The sequence below is a fragment of the Sphaerodactylus townsendi genome, linkage group LG17, assembly GCF_021028975.2.
Source record: "Sphaerodactylus townsendi isolate TG3544 linkage group LG17, MPM_Stown_v2.3, whole genome shotgun sequence".
In the NCBI taxonomy this organism is placed as follows: domain Eukaryota; kingdom Metazoa; phylum Chordata; class Lepidosauria; order Squamata; family Sphaerodactylidae; genus Sphaerodactylus; species Sphaerodactylus townsendi.
Genome location: NC_059441.1, coordinates 9214540 through 9237280, shown reverse-complemented (window position 1 = coordinate 9237280; position 22741 = coordinate 9214540). Strand labels below are relative to the sequence as shown.

The window sequence follows — 22741 nt, the reverse complement described above, 5'->3', positions numbered from 1 at the left end:
GAATAAAAAAGGTATGAGATATAACATGCTGGCAGGGGGTGATGGGAACTGTAGTCCATAACATCTGGAGGGCCGTGAGTTCGACACCTGTGAGTTATAATTACTACAAGCACCAGTCCTCCAACTGACTGCTCCATACACTCCTTATCTTCGCTGCTCAAGAAGCGAGTCCAAATTTTGCTCTCTGCAGGAAAAACCAACGTGAGATAGACTGACCCAATCGAGGAAGCCACGGCCCTTAATTTGCAAGACCCAAGCAAGGCTATTATCAGCAGAGGGTTTTGCAGGTCATAGGGTTGGAAATGAGTTGATGGGGTTTAACTCACATGTTATTCTGTGAAGATTACCTGGAGGAGCAGTTGATTTTTTACAATGAGAGTACCTCCAGAAAAACGTTTACACACTTATGCAACTCAGCCTCTGAACATCCACATCGAACTTCAAGATGCAAGATGATGAGGCCGCAGTTGAAACCCAGTTGAAACGAAATTGATTCCAAGCCATTTCACATTGCTAAGGGCCATCAAGTAGGGCCAGCAAACGTCTCAGAAGAGTCACATGCTTATTAAAAAATGGAATGGAATCCAACATCTTGCACATAAAGTGCAAGCAGTGGCGTAGGAGGTTAAGAGCTCGTGTATCTAATCTGGAGGAACCGGGTTTGATTCCCAGCTCTGCCACCTGAGCTGTGGAGGCTTAGCTGGGGAATTCAGATTAGCCTGTGCACTCCCACACACGCCAGCTGGGTGACCTTGGGCTAGTCACAGCTTCTCGGAGCTCTCTCAGCCCCACCTACCTCACAGGGTGCTTGTTGTGAGGGGGGAAGGGCAAGGAGATTGTAAGCCCCTTTGAGTCTCCTGCAGGAGAGAAAGGGGGGGATATAAATCCAAACTCTTCTTCTTCTTCATCTTGGTTAGCAAGTTTCACAGAAATAGTATTCAGGTTTGGCAGAGGAAAGAACAACTCAAAAGGTTTCCCCATTCCTGCCCTGAAGTTCCTGATTCCTATCAGACAGACCTCAGAGTTTGTTCACTGGGTTTAATGGCTACAGAGCAGTCCTGATTACACTAATAAGAAAACAAGAAAAACGGACACAGGAGATCCAAGAATGCACGTAAAATCCCGAGAGGCAGTAAACGCTCCTCAAAACTCAAACCTGAGCCTGCGATATTGTTGAAGATAAAATGCTTTTCAGATTAAAATGCAATCTTTGCCTGCATCGAACCTGGGCATTTTAGGGACACCACGTGACGGTCCTGCAGGTTAAAAGTTTAATTTGTTCTCGCACCTTTACCTCAGCCAGTCGGCTAGCGAAGCTTCTGCCATCTGTCAAAATGTACAGATTGTGAATCTTCAGAAAAGGCAATATTTCATTATCTCACAATAAGTCTGTGAGATGGATTGCTGTGATGCGCAATGTATAGATCAGGAATGGAGGCTGAGAAATAGGGAGAGCCGGGGACCAGAGCTCCTAGTACCAACATTGCTGGTGTCTGTATGCTTTAGTACAAGAAACTATCATGAATAAGAACTCTCTTAGCAGCCTATTTAGTCTTGTCTTCTCCATAAACAGAGGTGGGATCCAGCAGGTTCTCACAGGTTCCCGAGAGTAGGTTACTAATTATTTGTGTGTGCCGAGAGGGGATTACTAATTGGTGATTTTGCCCCGTGATTTTTGCCTTTGTAACGCCCCACCTCTCAGCAGTAGCGCGCAGAACTGGAAGCAGTCTAGCAGGAGGTGTGCGTGCGTGGCAGCCTGCGCCTGTGTGCATTCGTTTCCTGCCCAAGGACCGGCGCAGCGGCTGCGTCCTTGCCACAGCCCCGCCCCCGGAATGCCCCGCCTCCGGAATGCCCGACCATGCCCCCATCGTGCCCCGCCCAGCCCCATTGGCGCTACGCCACAGTTTGAATCCCACCACCATGGGAACCTGTTACTAAAATTTTTGGATCCCACCACTGTCCATAAGGTCCCTTCCGCACATGCCGAATAATGCACTTTCAATCCACTTTCAATGCAGCTGGATTTTACTGTGCGGAAGAGCAAAATCCACCTGCAAACAATTGTGAAAGTGGATTGAAAGTGCATTATTCTGCGTGCGCGGAAGGGGCTATAAGAGTAAGTAGAGATCTTTGGAAAAATAATTATTTTGAAAAGGAAAGGTGAGAAATAAGTATTAAAAGAAAGCCAACAAGAAGGAAATAGAAGCATAGAACCTGTCAGCTCTGTCAGAACTAGGGCCTACCTAGAGAAGCAGCGTGTAACAGGCAATTTCCGTCCCCCGTGGTTGCCAGTGGAAGAAGCCGTTTGCAACTGGTACACACCGTTGACCACCAGTTGAGACGACCTGGGGAGAAAAAGGCAAAAAATTCAGAATTTTAGGAGCCACACCAGTTTCTAAGCCTTCTGGATTGCCTACATTCATGACCACATTTTCTAACTGTTGCTGCCACAAAGCTTAATATATAGGCACCGCAATGCAATTTTTAGACACCAGGGTGACCTGGCGCCTGGGATTTGCCAAGACCCTGCTTGAAACCAAACTATGGTTGCAAGTTAATTTGACTCTTCACGTCTCTTGTCCAGTGGTGGGATTCAAAAATTTTAGTAACAGGTACCCATGGTAGTGGGATTCAAACTGTGGCGTAGCGCCAATGGGGCTGGGCGGGGCACGACAGGGGCGTGGCTGGGCATTCCGGGGGCGGGGCATTCCTAGGCGGGGCTGTGGCAAGGATGCAGCCACTGCACCAGTCCTTGGGCGGGAAATGAATGCACGCAGGCGCAGGCTGCCACGCACGCCGGTGCACCTCCTGCTAGACTGCTTTCAGTTCTGCGTGCTACTGCTGAGAGGAGGGGCGTAACTAAGGCAAAAATCACATGGCAAAATCACCAATTAGTAACCCCCTCTCGGCACACACAAATAATTAGTAACCTACTCTCGGGAACCTGTGAGAACCTGTTGGATCCCACCTCTGCTCTTGTCCCTCCTGATAACCTCAAGGGTTTAATCCAGAGCTAGTTTCATTACAGAATACAACAGCATTGAAGGGATATACTACAAAATGCATCAACTGCAAATATAATTAAATTTGCACAATCAACTCTTCAGCCGTCAGTAGCAAGCTTGGCTGGGCAAAAGCCCCACCTACTTTCTAAAAACACTTGCTGGACTTCATGGGCACCATGTTGGGAACTCCTGGTCTAGGTTATAAAAAACACTTGGTCATCTTCAGAGGTGTTCAATAAGCAGCAGCTGGTATCCCCTTAATATCCCTAACCAGTTTTATTAAATCTAAATTAAGAGTGCACTTGGGAAGAATAACTTGAAATGTGTCGGACAGCCTTTGGGGAAGACAAAATTGGAAATAACATGTTCTCGTTTTTTTAGCAACTCCTTTCTTGAGGTCTCTGTGAAATAACAACTTGTCACCTGCTCCATGCAGAACGTTTTGGCAATAATGTAGAACGGCTGATAAGACAAATCAAGGGTGCAGCTTCAACAAACCCAGTAAAACCCACACAATAGCTATACATTTTTAAAGGAGTTGCATAGTAAAGATGGTTAACAGCCAGATAAACAGGCCTTAGATGTAGCGCCTCTGTTTATTTGAAAGAACCAAACACCTCTTTGTATAATTTTGTTGAATAACAACAGTTTGTGTAACTAGAATATCTGCCACACCAACTATTCTTTTTTTCTTATTTACTACATAGATATCTGTCTGCTTGGGAGACAATTTCTGAAAGCATTGTGAAAAAGGAACAGCAATATTATCATCATTATAAATTAACAGCATTTATTCCTATGACAACTGATGCTTATCTCACCTCAATCTCGGGTTCTTTTCCCTCCTATTAAACTCCAGATCAGCTGATTTCTCAAAGATTTATTGTAAAAGTTCAAAACAAAGAAATAAAAACATAAATGCAATTAGAGAAATGGTTCAGCTGAATACAGTCTTACGGATCTCTTCAGGACGTCCAGCTAAGAGGTGCTTCCCTTAGCCTAGCCCATGATAGAGTCACCTTGCCTTTGTTCTCTTACTCTCCAAGAGAACTTCCCTGCTTGCCATGCGGCTACCCAAAACCTTTGAAGTGCCTTTTGGTTTCCCCATTCGGAGGATCCAAAGATCATTTGATCAAAGACCCTTTTTTACCATGTGATTCTGCTAGATTTACAGTACTATTCCATCACCACACCCCCTTTTGGAGAGGAAATCTGTAGTCTGATGGCTACATATTTCATCTATTCATGTAGAAAAGATTACATGTGTTCACATAGAAAAGATACATCAGTCATCTCTAACTAATACAGAGACCTGCTAACTACAATTCATTTCATGCATAACATAGTCCTCATGACAGTATAACGATACATAATGAAGAAAATCAGGTTAACATAGAAATACTTTCAGACTAATAAGCAATGCAATACCCTTGAGCAATGAACTACAGTACTCATGCACTCTTTATGAGTTACAGCGGCTCAGAGCTTCAGGCACTACATTCTCAGAGCCTTTGATATGAGAAATTTCAAACTGGAAATCTTGGAGGCGATAGCATCATTCCATGACAATTCCAGAGACAGGTATCCTTTTGCCACGACATCCAAACTTGCAATAAATAAAGGAATGCCCTCCGAACGAAAACTGGACTCCACTAATGATTTGGGAAGAGGGGTTGCATGTAACATATAACAGAATACCATAATCTTTTGGGTAAGGAAAGAGACTGAAAATTTGGAAAGATAAGTTGGATGGAATGCACAAACCTGAGGATCCAGATGTTATGGACTACAGTTCCCATCATCCCCTGCCAGAATGATGCTGGCAGGGGATGATGGGAACTGTAGCCCATAACATCTGGAGGGCCGCGAGTTTGACACCTGTGACTTAGGTGTTGTATGGGAACCAAGCAGCGGTGACCTTCAAAGAGATTATTACCGCTGATTTATCAAATCTGTCCTTCTCTGTGTCTAATCACCAAGGACAGGCCTACATGCGGGTTGACAGATAATACAGCTGCAAATTTCAGAAACAGAGCATTAGATAAAAAGCCTTTCAATCTCTTACTCTGCCTAGTTAAATAATTTAGATATTCCTGTAAAATTCTAGACTTGAGTCCCAGGGCACCTTGGAGACCAACAAGACTTCTCGGGTACAAGTTTCTGAAAACCAACGCTTCCTTAACCCGATAAAAGTATGAATGGAGATCCCTGAGGTCTTATATCTCAGTCAAGAAGCTGAGAGGGGTATTGCAAAGAAGGGAGTCAGCAAATATCTTGTTGATCTGTAAGGTGCTACTGGACTAGTATTTCTCTCTTTGCAGACCAACGCGGCACATCTCTGAAACTATCCTCTAGAGCACAGGTGTCAAACTCGTGGCCCTCCAGATGTTGTGGACTACAGTTCCCATCATCCCCTGCCAGCATCATGCTGGCAGGGGATGATGGGAACTGTAGTCCATAACATCTGGAGGGCCGTGAGTTTGACACCTACGCTCTAGAATTCTGTTTCACATAACTGCAGGAAAGGAAGGATTGTATTGCTGGCTCAGTCCAAGTTCAGCTGGTTCAGTCCAATTCAGTCCCTCAAACGCAGCTTCCGTTTCTAGCCTGGTGCCTTCAAAGCTGAGAAGCAAAGCAGAAAAGCAATTACCATACCAGTCTGCCTTTCCCCTCCCTCCCCGGTTAGTAGAAGTATGTTGCCTTTGAGCACGAAGAGTGACAAAGCTTCATTGATGATGATGACGTTATCCATTCAGTCGTTCTCGACCCTTGGCGAACCGATAGGCAAGCTCTTTCCACATTTTTCGATTAAGTACTGCTTCCTTCAGTTGGTTGGTGTTCATGCCTGTATCAGCTTTTATGGTATCTAGCCATCGTATTCTTTGGCGTCCAGGTCTTCTCTTGCCACTGACAAGTCCGAGCACCATAGATTTTTCTAGCGAATTTTATCGCATCACATGACCGAAGTATGCAAGTCTGAGCCTGGTTACCTTCCTTCTAGTGATGTGTCCGGTTTTATGTGGCTCAAGACTTCTGCGTTTGTCACCCTAGCTGTCCATGGTATGCGCAGTAGCTTTCGCCAACACCACAATTCGAACGCGTCTATTCTTCTTCTGTCGGCTTTCTTTGTAGTCCAGCTTTCAAACCCATACATGGTTATGGAGAAGATGATGGCTTGGACTAGCCTGTGCTTGGTTTTGAGGCTGACGTCTCTGCTTTTCCAAATTTTACCCATGCTCAGCATTGCGCTACGTCCTAATGCTATTCTCTGCTTTACCTCAGGAGTTACTTCTCCAGTCCATTTTTGAGCCCAGAAAGACGAAGTCTGGATGTCCTCATTGTCAATGCTAATTTGGGCCCGATCTATGCTGCCGTGCTTCTCCGAAAATAAGACAGTGTCTGATATTAATGTTTGCTCCCAAAGATGCGCTATGTCTTATTTTCAGGGGATGTCTTATTTTTCCGCTCCACAGCTGCATGCTCTGTTTGCCGGGCATGCTTCCAAACAAAAACTTTGCTACATCTTACTTTCGGGGATGTTTTAAATTTAGCACTTCAGCAAAACCTCTACTACGTCTTATTATCAGGGGAATGTCTTATTTCCGGAGAAACAGGGTAGCTGTCGTCATGATGCTTCATTAGGGATACTCAAAACACCCATATTTCCACAGGAGGTCCCATGAGCCGGACGCTCGAACGTTCACTCACCTGCTTGTTCCAGAGCAACAGCGATGGTCGGCTATTCAATCCAAATCGCTGTTCCTCGATGAAAGCTCGGAAGTCCTCTGGCTATAGCAGCTTAAGATTCTGGGAGCTGGAATGTAGATGGGCATCTCCAAAGGGGAAGTAGTCGCATTCTTAAGCACAGCCCACATGGGACCGAGCCAGGGAGACTATGGCGGAGCTGGCGTGAGAAATCCCTCTAGAAAGCCTCTTCTCTGTTTTGGGAAAAGAGAAGACGGGCAAAATGAGACTCAGGGTGCACTTTCAGCAAACTGTACCTTAATGGAGACAATTATCTCTCCTTATGTCTGTTGCTCCCAGCGTAAGAAATGGGAAACTGCCGTTCTGATTGCAAGTTTGCGCACATTTGCTAAAAACCCAATTATATATTCCACGACTTAGGAACAAAGAACGCTGGGAAACCTCGGAAGCCATGAGCTTCAGGAACCGATCATATTAACTTACTCCGGCCAAATTAGGAAAGTAAAGGCAGATAAGATGCTGAATGACTGGAGGTCAAGAACATACTTAGCATCCAACTGACCCTTTCACAAAGACAGCGGACTTTAAAAGACGCTACGCAAAACGGGTGGCGACTGCCATAATTTAGCTCCAAAACGTATCATGAGGTGGGGGAGAGAAAATAAAAGACTGTCGGAGCTAGGAGTGCTACCAAATTGTACAAAAATCCCCCAAACACATGATAATTAGTGGATGTTTTGTTTTTGCTTTGAAGAAGAAGAAGAAGAAGAAGAAGAAGAAGAAGAAGAAGAAGAAGAAGAAGAAGAAGAAGAAGAAGAAGAAGAAGAAGAAGAAGAAGAAGAAGAAGAAGAAGAATAGAGGAGGAGGGAGGAGGGTGGAGGGGAGGAGGAGGAGGAGGAGGAGGAGGAGGAGGAGGAGGAGGAGGAGGAGGAGGAGGAGGAGGAGGAGTTTGGATTTATACACCCACCTTTCTCTCCTGTAAGGAAACTTAAGGTGGCCTACAAGCTCCTTTCCCTTCCTTTCCTCACAAAAGACATCTTGTCAGATAGGTGGGGCTGAGAGAGTTCACAGAGGACTGTGACTAGCCCAAGGTCACCCAGAAGGAATGTAGGAGTGCGGAAACACATCTGGTTCACCAGATAAGCCTCTGCCACTCAGGTGGAGGACTGGGGAATCAAACCCGGTTCCCCAGATTAGAATCCACCTGCTCTTAACCACGACACCACGCTTGTTCTCACTACTTTGGAGTGTTGTTTTTTTACAGATCGTATAAGCTGCTTTCAAGGTCAAACAGAGTGGATAAGCATGATGAACAAGCAAAATCTTTTAAGCAAATAACGATCCTACATGAAAAGAAGCGCCGACACATATCACTGAGGAGGACATAAGTCCACCTGGACGGAGGTGACACCGTTCTGCAAAGGGCCACGGTGGACCAGGTGGAAGGCACGTGGCCGCGCTCCGTCTCTCACAAATCCTGCTCCAGTTCCTGCTGCTCAGAAAATGGCCGACATCAGCAACTTTGCCATCAAAGCTCTGCCGTTCCGAAGCATTTTACCTTGAGCAATATCATCCTGCCTTTGAAGAGACGGCCGCTCGCTCTTGTTCACCTGCTGCGGAGGCTCTCTTTCCTGCTGCTGCGTCTTGGGGTACTTGCCTTCGTTGAACACCTGGGGGAGGTTCGCTGTGTGCACCTGTCTAAAGCTGTTTCGCATAGTGGAACATTCAAGGCAGCCGGACAAATCCTGTGCAGTTTACTTGCCTCAGGAAAGAGACCCAACAAGAGCAGTGAGTATGGAAGGAACAGGGGACGTGAAGCCATGAAAACGCCTCTCACTGAATCGGCCCATCAAAGTCTGCATTGTCCGCTTCAGGGGTGGCAGCACAACAATCCGCTAAGGTCTCCAGACTGGGGCCCTTCCGCCGCGATGCAAAAAAAATAATGCACTTTCAATCCACTTCCAATGCACTTTGCAGCTGGATTTTGCTGTGCGGAATAGCAAAGTCCACTTTCAAACAGTTGTGGAAGTGTATTGAAAGTGCATTATTCTGTATGTGTGGAAGGGCCGTGAGTCTTTTATGTCACCTACTGCCAGATCCTTTTAAAGTGGAAATGCTGGGGACTGAACATGGACCTTCTGCGTGCAAAGTAGGTTCTATAACTGAGCCACGGTCCGTCCGTCCCCCCCTCAACTATTCTGAATTAATTACACTGGGGCCTGAATTAATTACATTGGGGCCCGTTAACAACTGAGACCCGCTGTTCCCCTCTTAGAGGAGTTAGAGGAGTTTAATGGTCGAACGCCATCTGCTTTTAAATGGTTATGAACTTTGAGCGCTGCATTTTAATTGGTACCAAATTTTAGCATTTTATTTTGTTTATCCACTTGTCTGTATTTATGTTGTAAACCTGCCACGAGCCCTCAAGTGGGAGGGCGTATAAAAGTGGAATGAATGAATGAATGAATGAATGAATGAATGAATGAATGAATGAATGAATGAATGAATGAATGAATGAATGAACAAAAGGATAGCGCATTGCGTATGCACACTAAACCGCACTTGGTTTCTGAGGCTCGGTGAATATTCTACCTTTCGTTCCTTCACTGCTGTTCAAAACAGCATCACACTTGATTTGTACCCACAGCTATTAGAAATGTAGAGTGGGGCAGAATGCTGGACTACTCAAAAGAAACAAAATAATGACCATTCCTGCCTTTGTTATTAGATGACATACTTCATTATGATACAGAGGGAAAGAATATCGGGCTACCATCCAGACAAGGGAAACATACGGCAGTTTACTGCCTTAGCAAAACACTGAAACGTGATCAACCAATTTGCGAAAGCCCAGTTGACTGGTGTCCCAACCCTAATTAAGCAGAAAGTTTTAAGAAATACACATCCTTCAACACATACACAAGCAAAACAGAACACAAGATACAATTTAAATATATTGTGCATTTAGCAATAATTTCATGCACCAACTTTAAGCGGGAAATTAACGTATATACTTTCGTGTATAGCAGTCGACCATATAAGTCGAAGTCCACCTAATTTCACCACATTAAAAAACTGGGAAAACTTATTGACTTCCGTATAGAAGTCGGGGGTGGGAAATGCAGCAGCTACTGGTAAATTTCAAAAAAATAAAAAATAGATACCTATGGAAATTACATTGAATTGAGGGATGGAAGTGGGTTAACTGTTTTTGAATGTTATTTCAAAGAAAACATGGTAAAACTGGCTCTGTAAGTGGAAAAAGAGGGTCAACAAGAACAATATGGTCTCAACTTAATAGCACTTAAAAAAATTACAAAACTAGCAAGCTCAATCAGCCCAACCAGAAGTTAAAACACAAGAGTTAAAAAGTGTTCAAAACTGGTTTTTGGTCAGGGGAGAATGTTTATGTTAATGGGTACCAACATTTCAGAGTATCTTTTGGGAGACTACTCCTGATGATACCAGCCAGGTTTGGTGAAGTTTGGTTCAGGGGGGTCCAAGAGTTATGGACCCTCAAAGGGCTATTGCCCCATCTACTGTTAGAAGCTTCCATTTAGGAAACAAGTAAGGGGGGATGGGAGTGACCAGCACAGGGATCCATAGCTTTAGGGTCCACAACACCTATTGAAAACGTGTCAGCAAGAGATGATCCCTGAGTAATTACTGAGATTGTAGTGAAGTTTGGTTCATAGGGTCCAAAGAGTTATGGACCCTCAAAATGTAAGCTCCATCTACTAGTGGCTCCCAAAATTGGAAACAATGGGGATTCGAGGAGCACCAGGTTCATAACTTTGGACCCTAGACCAAACTGCTAGCACCCGTTCATGGTATCATCAGGAGAATTATCTTGGAAAGATTCCTGAAATTTTGGTGCAGCTAGCCTAAAAAATGTGCCCCTATTGGTAATGGAACAAAGGAAAAAACCCTAAAATATTTTGTAAAATACACCTCCTCACATATAAGTCGAGGCTTTTTTCAGCACAAAAAATGTGCTGAAAAATTCGACTTATATGTGAGTATATACGGTATGTCCCTCTCACACTGAGTCGCTACCTTTAAACTCTTTAGTTCTCATGTGAAAATAGGCCCATCATACAGACACATCCGTCCTGTCTCATTTTGTTCTTCAAAGGTACCGCTCACAAAAAAAAAAGCAACAGTAAAACGTTAAATGCGTAACGATCCTCGCACTCTATGGAATTGTTCTGAGGTGCCCAGTTGGATCTCTGTTCCCCAAAATATTTCGACCAAATCTATTTTGAAGATATACTGCCCACATGGTCATGAGAACAGAATATAACTAAAAGGCTCTCCGCGCTTTAATTAGCAAAACAAAATTTACTATCCTGCGGCACACAGGACACAAGCTCAATAGATCCGGCGGCATTTTCCTAATTAAGTTGGAGAGACGTTTCTAAAACAAGATGGGACAATCTATACACCAGAAGTCTGATTGGGAAGAAGAACAGAGGCCTTCACTACCTTGAAGGATATTTTTTTTCCTCCAAAGAACCACAATACCAAACTCCCTGATTATTAGTTAACACCATATCCTGCCATCCATGTACTACAAATGCAGTTTTGTAACTGGATATCCATTCTCCACCACAAGATTCTCTCGAGACTGTACACAATATTCCAGGTGAGAGTCTAACCAGTATGCAGAATAAGAAGTACAATTACATCCCTCATTCTAGACCAGTGAAATTTAGAACCTTTCAGCCTCCAGATGTTATGGACTACGAAAGTTCCCATCAGCACCTTCCAGCATGGCCAATTGGCCATGCTGGCGGAGTATAATCCCATAACATCTGGAGTGGAGATTCGCCACCACTAGTTCGTCAAGAGAGGTAAAGAGACCTCGCGGCTCTCAGATGTTCAGGAACTTCTGAATTCCCATGTACCAGCATGGCCAATTGGCCATGCTGACGAAACTGATAGGAATTGCGTTCTGGTGCCTAGGCGCAAAGTTCTAGTCTAGACTATAGAAGGAATAGCTCAGAAATTCAGCCCTTGTCTTTTAAATGGAGATCAAGTAGAAGTAATTTGGCTAGTTTTAAATTTCACAGAGTTATGATTAAAAGAGGACCTGACTTGGTACAGACTGCAGCGGTGGTTAAGAAGGCCCAGCAAAGACTGTACTATCACAAGGACTTTTAAAACAACAACTGAATGGAAAAAATCCTGGTGTCCTTTTACGTATTGCTTATAGAGAGAGTGTCTTCACCTGCATCTGTGTATGAACCTCCCAGTTGCACAGTGGCAGATAGGAAGGCGGCTCAAAGAATTGATCACTACTCACACAGAGGATTATCGGCTGCCCTCTCGCCAGGAAAGGAACTCTGCAACTCGAGCCTAAAGAAGCCCAAAATGTTCTGAGACCGTCTCATCAGCACACTCTCTTTTTTGAATTTCAGCGACCCATCCGGCCAGAGCCCGATCACGGGAGTCATCCAAAGGCCACAGCTGACAAAGAGGCTTAGGGCAACTTCTACTCTAGAGCTGTGGCTATGCTAAACTCCATAAACCGTGTTGATGTGTTTGGGGCTGTGTAGGGATGGGTGGAGGAAGGGGAAAGTGAGGATGGGGTATGAGTCTGAAATTGTGTGCATCCAGGAATGCTGCTGTAAATTTCGTTGTGCGTGCACAATTACAATAAAATACTTATGCTTAGACACCATACTCCTATTGATACAGGCCAGAATTGCATTGGCTGTAGAGCGTCTTATTGCTTCTTCCAGGAATGCTGCTGTAAATTTCGTTGTGCGTGCACAATGACAATAAAATACTTATGCTTAGACACCATACTCCTATTGATACAGCCCAGAATTGCATTGGCTGTAGAGCGTCTTATTGATGCTTCCAAGCAAAAGAATTCAAGTAGGACTGTTAACATCACGGACTGGTAATATTGATTCTGGGAGTTACATGGGAGAAGCTAACTCTGCCAGAAGAAGCCTCCAGAGAAATGACATATGAGTAATTCTTGGCTCCCCCAAACCAGACGATGGTGAGCAGTTTCCATCAAGGCAGACGGCTCCCAATTTTCTCCTAGCGAACCAGGGCGTCGCTTACGCCAGAAGGATGGAGGCCCTCGACGGTCTTTCAAAGGACAGTCAGAAATTGCCAGGTTCCCTCGACAACACAGGCTCTTGACAACGCGATCTTCGCAAACAGCCTGCCAGCGAGGCAATCCACAAGACCCTACTTGACTTGCTGACATTTCTTTCAAGTGGTATTTTCTTAAAAACCTGGCTAACGTCAAGCGGTTAAATAGCCTCTTCAAGCGTTATTTCAATGTGACTTTCAGTTCATTCTGGAACAGTCTTTCTGTAGCTACAACTGGTTCTCCCCACCCTCCATCTTTTAATCTTAATCTGTTTGATTTCTTGCACTTTTTTAAATTTTCCCAAACGCATCATCCTACTCAACTGGAATCCCACTACGGTATGGATGGCAAACTCTCAAAATACTTCCGTGCTAATTTGATCGCCGTCAGAACTCGCAAGCGCTCTCGGTTGGTGGCCGTCTCCCACACAAAAAATTATTTACAAAACCATACTACACTAGATATTCTTCTGTGAGATCTCTGCTGAGATTACAAATGCCAGAACACTGGAGACATAAATATCTCCATATTAAAAGCACATCATTTTTTTAAAAAACTGAAGATTTAGAGATAAGATTTAGAGACAAGGAGCAGCAGTGGCGTAGGAGGTTAAGAGCTCGTGTATCTAATCTGGAGGAACCGGGTTTGATTCCCCGCTCTGCCGCCTGAGCTGTGGAGGCTTCTCTGGGGAATTCAGATTAGCCTGTGCACTCCCACACACGCCAGCTGGGTGACCTTGGGCTAGTCACAGCTTCTCGGAGCTCTCTCAGCCCCACCTACCTCACAGGGTGTTTGTTGTGGGGAAGGAAAGGAGATTGTCCAGCCCCTTTGGAGTCCTCCACCAGGAGGGGATATAAATCCAAACTCTTCTTCTTCTTATCTCCAACCTCTGAAACGTTGGCAAAATTTATGACTGAATACCAAGATTATGCGCCTCATCTCACATTCTCTCACACCTGTATTTTCTTCCATTGTAAACTTTTAAAAAATGGATATGAGTGAAACAGAAGAAACAATGCTTACTTTGTAACAGCGCTTCCCTACTGTTGTCCACTCTGGGTCCTCGGTGGTACAAAAAAGAAGAGGCATTGTAAGGTGGACACAGAGTCATGGATTCAAGGTGCAGGAAAAGAGATTCCACCAAAACACTAGCGAGAACTTTCTGACGGTCAGGGCTGTTCGACAGTGGAATTCACTGCCTCTGGGGAGTGGTGGAGTCTCCTTCTTTGGAGGCTTTTAAACAGAGGCTGATCATATTTTGGGAGTGCTTTGATTGTGTGTTCCTGCATGGCAGGGGGGTTGGACTGGATGGCCTTTGTGGTCTCTTCCAATTCCATGATTCCAAGAGGACAGGGGGACAGCAAAGTGGAATGGGATACACTATCCAATGAGAAGTTCTACAGCGCTACCACTTGGCTTTCAACACAGCAAGAATCACAGAATCAGAGTTGAAAGAGACCCCAAGGACCTTGAAGGACAAACTGCTTAGTCTGATGTGAATACTAGAAACATTTGCCAAGACTGTTGAATGCTGGAGCTTGTTTCATCTACCATGAAGGTATCCTACCTATGAGCAGCAGTGGCGTAGGAGGTTAAGAGCTCGTGTATCTAATCTGGAGGAACCGGGTTTGATTCCCCGCTCTGCCGCCTGAGCTGTGGAGGCTTATCTGGGGAATTCAGATTAGCCTGGGCACTCCCACACACGCCAGCTGGGTGACCTTGGGCTAGTCACAGCTTCTCGGAGCTCTCTCAGCCCCACTCACCTCACAGGGTGTTTGTTGTGAGGGGGGACGGGGCAAGGAGATTGTAAGCCCCTTTGAGTCTCCTACAGGAGAGAAAGGGGGGATATAAATCCAAACTCTTCTTCTGCTCTTCTTCTATGCTCACACAAAAGAAGACAAGGCCTTGTCGGCTGTAAACCAAATTGTTCAGCCGGGCGTTGGGGAGGCGGCATGGATACCAGACTCTCTGATGCCCCCGTGCCCTCTGTTGTGCCCTCTCTGGCACTGCCAATGTAAGATCTTGTATTGGGATCGAGCACCATCAATAAATTGTGGTCAACCAATGGTGGTTGCATCAATGCTGCTGTGTTTTTTAAGGTTTTAATATCACGTGTATATTTTGTTTATTTATTATGTATTGTAGCTATGCACTGTTTTGTTGTACACCGCCCAGAGCCCTTAGGGTGTGGACGGGTTATTAAATTGAATAAACAACAACAACAACAACTCATTTGTTGATAACACATGCAATGCAGCAAATCCTTACTGATATGGACATATAGTTTATGATGTTTTAAGCCATTGTATTTAATCATACAAGAGTAATTCACTGGGTACCAAGCACTTCAAAAACTTACTTTCGTTGGAAGAAACGAAACTCATGGAGCAACCCTGACACTGAGCTTTGATTTTGGGAAAAGGCAAGTTTCCAGGAATGCAGGAATTAGCAGAAGCTCCACAAATACAGATAAGGAAATGAGAATAAAACTGGGTTGATATAGCAGCAAGATCTCTGAGCTTGAGGGCAAGATGACACATAAATACAGCCCAATTGTAGAGCAAGGTGGGCTTTTGAGGCAGTGAAGAGATTCGAAATGGCAATGTAATAAGTATTCCAAATCTAGCCAATGATGAGTCAGAAGACAAGGAGGGATGTTTGTAAGAGTATAAATTATGTTTCGCAAGCAGCAGCCCATGAACCTCCTGCGTATTTGCCTAACAGAGGAGAGTTCCCTCTTCTGTGCAAGAATTGAATGAAAACAATAAATCTCTAACACTGAAGAGCTTTGGATGGTTATTTTTGTAACCGGTCAGAGCTGCTGCTCTGTGGACAGGGCCTTGCCCTGTGCCTATCATTACCATCAATACTTCCAAGGGCAAACCTGCCCAGAATAGGGATTAGTGATTTCAGATATCACTAAACCGACTCTTAACACTCTCCGTAAAATCCAGAACTACCCCGACAGTAATAACACGGATCACAGGCCCGTGCCATTTGCGTTGAATTCAAAATTTCCCAACTTCTGAACTTCTGTTCCAAATTAATCATATATATATATAATATTTTCCAATTATCCGGGTCAGTCCAAAATGTTAGGTGAAAAGAGTTTCCCACAGCTGTTGTTTTTTTTAAAAGCATTTCTTAATTTCTAATCTTAACAAAGAACGCTGCAGGAATTAATCAGGGTTAATTTGGAGCACACAGCAGACATGAACTTTAGCAAAGAAAATATCAAAATGTGGTACGTATGGTTACACATACTTGCCCTAGAGATGACTAAACACGATGGTCTGAAAATAGCTAGTAGCCATGAAGGCAAAAAACCAGCCCTGGCAGTTGTGAATACGTCCTACGGGTGCTGCATGTCTCTTGGTTGGTCATCCAACATCGGTTTGGTTAAAAAACTAAAGAGGATGACTAAAGCTCTGTTTTTCGTAGGAAACATTTAGCTGGGAACCAGTTCTGGAGAGTCCAGAGAAGAGGAAGAGAAGAATTTGGATTTATATCCCCCCTTTTTCTCCTGTAAGGAGACCCAAAGGGGCTTGCAATCTACTTTCCCTCCCCCTCCCCCCATAAACACCCTGTGAGGTGAGTGGAGCTGAAGTTGCTCGAGAAGGAACTGTGACTAGCCCAAAGGTCTTGGCTGGCATGTGTTGGAGTGCACAAACTAATCCTGGTTCCCCAGATAGCCTCCGCAGCTCAAGTGGAAGAGCGGGAATCAAGCCAGTGATTTCTCCAGGAGTCGCGCCTGGCTTAACCACTCGCCATCTCGCCATGTCCTTCACTGGGACCTGCTATGTGGGGTTTATCTGAACACGTTAGAAGGTTAGGAGGTTTTTTGGCACTGCAAAGGCTATTCCGTTACGGACATTAATTATTGTTCTTTATTCATCTTATTTTGCCACTTTATCAGCAGTTAGGAGTTCCCCACTCCCACTTCGATTGGACTGTCGGCTCTTTCGATCAAATCATGCTCTGCGATATAATGCAACATAAGCAAAACTTGGCCCACTGAGGTTTTATGGCTTCCCTTCTATAACAATTACCTCTGTTTTAACTTGTGGTTGTGTATGCACATCACAACAGCTGTGTGAGTCTTTTAAGGTGCCTCTACGCACACCGTTTATTTTATAAATGTGCCACTGCAACCAAGTTTTGTTCCAAAAACCAAGTTCCTTCAACTCATTCATTCATTCATTCATTCATTCATTCATTCATTCATTCATTCATTCATTCATTCATTCATTCATTCATTCATTCATTCATTATACCACCCTGTCCCCAAGGGGCTCTGGGCGGTTTGCAACGTAAAATCTAATACACTACCCTGTTTCCCTGAATATAAGACATCCCCTGAAAATAAGATGCAGTGAGAAGAGGTTTGCTAGAAGTCAGAAAATCCTCAAAGCGTCCCCAAAAGAAATCAAAGACATGGCAAAGGATTTTTGTTTGGAAGCATGCCGATGAACAGATCACCGAGAAAAATAAGACATCCCGAAAATAAGACACCAAGCGCATCTTTGGGAGCAAAATTAATACTATAAAGACACTGTCTTATTTTGGAAACACAGTGATAGCGAGGAGCAAAACAATAAAGAGACAATTTACATAGGCTCAACAATTTAAATGACTAAAATAGTGATAAAATCCCATTTAAAAGAGCAAGCGGTAATATAGTAAAGTAGAGAGCCAATAAATCTAATATCAAGCCCTCCTCAGAACAGAAAAAAAGGGGAGGACTGACGGAGTCCCAATGATATAGGTCACCCTGATGTAAAACAAGTGGGCAGGAGGAAAGGGGCAGAAGTTTTCATGCAGCAAACTGGGAGAAACCAGTCTAGATGTGTATGATGTGATATATCTGGGATCATGAGCGCATACCTCGATACATCAGTATCCAGCAATTAGAAGCAGGAGATAACCTATGTCCGTGGTGGCGAACCTTTGGCACTCCAGATGTTATGGACTACAATTCCCATCAGCCCTTTCCAGCATGGCCAACCCTAACCCTAACCCAATTGGCCATGCTGGAGAACTGATGTATGAATCCATAACATCTAATTACAGGTCACTCCTACTAAAGAACAATGCCTTGGTAATAGACAGCAAGATCCACATTACCAGACTTTGACTAAGAAGTTAAACATAATCCCAAGAGGCAGCAGCAGTAGGAGTTAAGAGCTCGTGTATCCTAATCTGCAGAGGGCTTGGGTTTGATTCCCGCTCTGCCACCTGAGCCTATGGAGAGCTTATCTGAGAAATTCAGATTAGCCTGTGCACTCTCACCTGCGCCAGCTGGAGTGACCTTGGGCTAGTCACAGTTCTTGTGGAGATCTCTCAGCCCTACCCACCTCACAGGGTGTTTGTTGTGAGAGGGATTATTATTATTATTATTATTATACACATTACAGCACAGCACAAGTGTCTGGAATTCATCTCTGAATATCGAGTCCTTCCCAAGGACCTAGGATATTAGAGGTATTTGCGTAGAATATGTGCAGTTCCTAGAAGTGCTGCTTTCTGCAGCATGTGGACTGATGTTCTGTCTAAGTTTAGGCTTTCCAGATGTTTTTCAAGATTTCTTGGGATTCCTCCTAGAGCACCGACTACTAGTGGGATTACTGTTGTTCTTTTTTGCCACAGTCGTTCGACTTCAATTTGTAGGTCCTTGTATTTTGTGATCTTTTCCAGCTCTTTGTCCTCTACCCTGCTGTCAACTGGCACAGCAACATCTATGATCCAAACATGTTTTTTCTCTACCACTGTTATGTCTGGGGTGTTGTGTGCCAGGTGTCTGTCTGTCTGTATTCTAAAGTCCCAGAGTATTTTTGCTTCTTCATTTTCTGTGATCTTCTCTGGCTTGTGCTCGTACCAGGTCTTGCTACAGGGCAGGCCGTACTTTTTGCAAAGGTTCCAGTGCACCATTGCTGCTAGCCTATTGTGACGTTCGAGATAGTCAGTTTGGGCTATTTTCTTACACCAGCAGATGATGTGCTCCACGGTTTCATCACCCTCTTTGCAGAGACGGCACTTTGGGTCATTGTAGGACTTTTCAATTCGTGTCTTTATTGCATTTGTCCTTAATGCTTGCTCCTGGGCAGCAAAAATCAGGCCTTCAGTTTCCTTCTTTAGAGTTCCCCTTCTGAGCCACTCCCATGTTTTCTTGCTGTCAACCTTCCCTTCAATGTTCTTAAAGTACTGCCCATGGAGTGGCTTGTTTAGCCACTGCTCCTTTCGTGTTTTAAACTGTTGGACTCTATACTCTTGTGATTATTATTATTATTATTATTATTATTATTATTATTATTATTATTATATTGATACAAAAACAGTTATACACAGCAAACAAGATCAATATGCTGGATTTTGTATTGTCACACGTCGGACACTTCCCAAGCATCTAGGACTGTGTGATGTATCGACGAATAATGCGGGCAGAGCCGAGTAGGGTGGCCTTTTGCAGCTGACATAGGGTGATTTTGTCAGCGCCGATTGTTTTTAAGTGCCGTCCAAGGTCTTTAGGCACTGCACCCAGTGTCGATCGCCACTGGGACCACCTTTGCTGGTTTGTGCCAGAGTCTTCGTGTAAGTTTTTCCAGTTGCTTCTCATCAATTCTGCTGTCACCAGGAATTGCAACATCGACTATCCACACTTTCTTTTTTTCCACAATCGTGAGGTCAGGAGTATTGTGTTCCAAAACTTTGTCAAAACAGTCAGTTATTATTATTATTACTACTGTAGATTTCACAGCTGCCAGCTCTTTAGCTGGTTGTTGGCCTTCATTACAATTTGAGCCTCACCCAGAAGTCTAGGAAGTTGTAATGTATCGGCGTAGTATTTGTGCAGATCCCAGCAGGGCTGCCTGCTGCATGAATACTACGCTGATACATTACAACTTCCTAGGCCTCTGGGTGAGGCTCGAATTGTAATGAAGGCCAACAACCAGCTAAAGATCTGGCAGCTGTGAAATCTACAATAATAATAATAATAACTGAGTGTTTGACAAAAGAGATTTGACAAACAAGTTTTGGAGACACAAATACTCCTGACCTCGACGATTGAATAAAGATAATGATGAATAGTATGTTACATCTATTCCTGATGACTGTAAATATTACAAGCAACTGGAAAAAACTTACCGCGAAGACTCTGGCACAAACCAGCGAGGTGATTCCCAGTGGCGATCGACACTGGAGTGCAGTGCCTAGGAATAACAGGCCGGCACTTAAAAACAATGCGGTAGCTGACAAAATCACCCTATGTCAGCTGCAAAAGGCCACCCTACTCGGCTCTGCCCGCATTATTCGTCGATACATCACACAGTCCTAGATGCTTGGGAAGTGTCCGACGTGTGACAATACAAAATCCAGCATATTGATCTTGTTTGCTTATTGTATAACTGTTTTGTATCAATATAATAATAATAATAATGTATAATAATAATAATAATATGTATGTATATATATATATAATATATATATGTAATATATGTAATGTAATATGTAATAATAATAATAATCACAAAGAGTATAGAGGATCCAACAGTTTAAAACCACGAAAGGAGCGGTGGCTAAAACGAAGCCACTCCATGGGCAGTACTTTTAAAGAACATTGGAAGGGAAGGTTGGACAGCAAGAAAACATGGGAAGTGGCTCAGAAGGGAACTCTAAAGAAGGAAACTGAGAGGCCTGATTTTTTTGCTGCCTTCCAGGAGCAAGCATTAAGGACAAATTCTGGCAATAAAGACACGAGGTGAAAAAGTCCTACAATGACCCAAAAGTGCCGTCTCTGCAAGAGGGTGATGAAACCGTGGAGCACATCATCTGCTGGTGTAAGAAGATAGCCCAAACTGATGACTATCTCGAACGTCACAATAAGGCCCCTAGCAGCAATGGTTGCACTGGAACCTTTGCAAAAAAAGTACAGCCTGCCCTGTAGCAGAGACCTGGAGTAATGAAAGCACAAGCCAGAGAAGATCACAGAAAATGAAGGAAGCAAAAATACTCTGGGACTTTAGGAATACAGACAGACAGACACCTGGCACACAACACCCCTGCGAGACATACCAACAGTGGTAGAGAAAAAACATGTTTTGGATCATAGATGTTGCTGTGCCCAGTTGACTAGCAGCAGGGTAGAGGACACAAAGAGCTGGAAAAGATCACAAAATACAAGGACTCTACAAATTGAAGTCGAGCGACTGTGGCAAGAAGAACAACAGTAATCCCACTGAAGTGAGTCGAGTTGCTCTAGGAGGAATCCCAAAGAAATCTTGAAAAAAACTTATCTGGAAAGCCTAAACTTGGAGACAAGATTTACATCAGTCCACATGCTGCAGAAGATGCAGCACTTCTAGGAACTGCACATATTCTACGCAAATACCTCTAATATCCTAGGTCCTTGGGAAGGACTCGATATTCAGAGATGAATTCCAGACACTTGTGCTGTGCTGTAATGTGTATAATAATAATAATAATAATAATAATAATAATAATAATAATAATAATAATAATAATAATAATAATAATAATAATAATAGAGCAACAATTACAAGTAAGCGCAACATTGTCCTATCCTTTATAAATGTGTCCAAAACATGATGGAAAAGAATCCTATACTGCAGGCTCAAGATATAGCAGAGGACATTTTCTTAAGCTAGGAGGACAACATTTCCAAGGTCCCGGGCTTACCTTCCAGCAAGTCTCTTGCCAGACCCGGTTCTGCCCCTGTGGACCGAACAAAGTCTGACAGGACCGCGTCCATATCAAGAGTCATGCGATCATCTAGAAGTGCTGCCGGAGGCGCAGCCGTGGCAAAATTCGACAGTAGGCTACAAGACATCCATCTGTTAAAAGAGAGGGAAAAAAATAACTCTGTAGGAAACCACTGAAAGATGGAATGCGGAAAAATAACACTGAAGGTCATGATTGTACATTGGAAAACTATCCTTGGACAATGTATTGTCGAAGGCTTTCACGGCCGGAATCACTGGGGTGCTGTGTGGTTTCCGGGCTGTATGGCCGTGTTCTAACAGCATTCTATCCTGACGTTTCGCCTGCATCCTTGGACAGTTACTACTGCTGGTCTGTTGCTCGTTGGAGAGTCCCCGTTTCACCAAAACCAAACCAGCGTGCTGCACCCTTTCAACCTACTTATCAGTCCTTTCTACATAATCCTGCGGGGGGGGGGGGAAGGAACAGCACCAACAAATTCCCATAATCAGTCGGCATGCAAAGGAGTAGGCCCCCTGATTTGTAACAAGAGAGTTCAAGACAGGAGCAAGACTGATTATACGGTTAAAAGCAAACAACGGCAGCAATCAGTACCTTATTCATAGCTTTGCATGCTCTCTGTGAAAGAAAGTCCAAGAGCTGCAAGCACACTATTAAGGAATGGCATGTAGAATGTGCATATTTCTTGTTCTTTTCCCAAGATACTGTGCCTTTTAAAAACTGGAGCACTTTTTTTGCATGCGTACAAGGTGCGCAGTGATGATCAGAGGGGGACGAGGCAAATTGAAACCCTCATCCCTAGCAGCAGTGGTGTAGTGGTTAAGAGCAGGTGCATTCTAATCTGGAGAACCGGGTTTGATTCCCTGCTCTGCCACTTGGGCTGTGGAGGCTTATCTGGGGAACCAGATTAGCTTGTGCACTCCAACACATGCCAGCTGGGTGACCTTGGGCTAGTCACAGTTCTTTGGAGCTCTCTGAGCTTCACCCACCTCACAGGGTGTTTGTTGTGAGGGGGGGAAGGGCAAGGAGTTTGTAAGCCCCTTTGAGTCTCCTTGCAGGAGAGAAAAGGCGGATATAAATCCAACTCTTCTTCTTCTTAACTCTCAAAGTTCTGCCCCGAATCCAACTCCCTTTTCTGTGACTTTAAGCATTCATTTTTCCACAACCACAAAGCCTAGAGACT

General features: G+C 44.1%; 1 protein-coding gene across 1 annotated transcript in view; it reads right to left on the bottom strand.

Annotated features, from left to right (window-relative positions):
- OTUD7A (OTU deubiquitinase 7A) overlaps positions 1–22741 on the bottom strand; it is a 111228-nt gene that overhangs the window by 31375 nt on the left and 57112 nt on the right. Inside the window, 7 exon segments of the mRNA XM_048519711.1 lie at positions 2244–2345; positions 6714–6759; positions 6762–6791; positions 6794–6854; positions 6856–6943; positions 8269–8466; positions 21517–21671. Coding sequence (XP_048375668.1) covers positions 2244–2345; positions 6714–6759; positions 6762–6791; positions 6794–6854; positions 6856–6943; positions 8269–8466; positions 21517–21667 — 676 coding nt within the window. The 5' untranslated portion in view covers positions 21668–21671.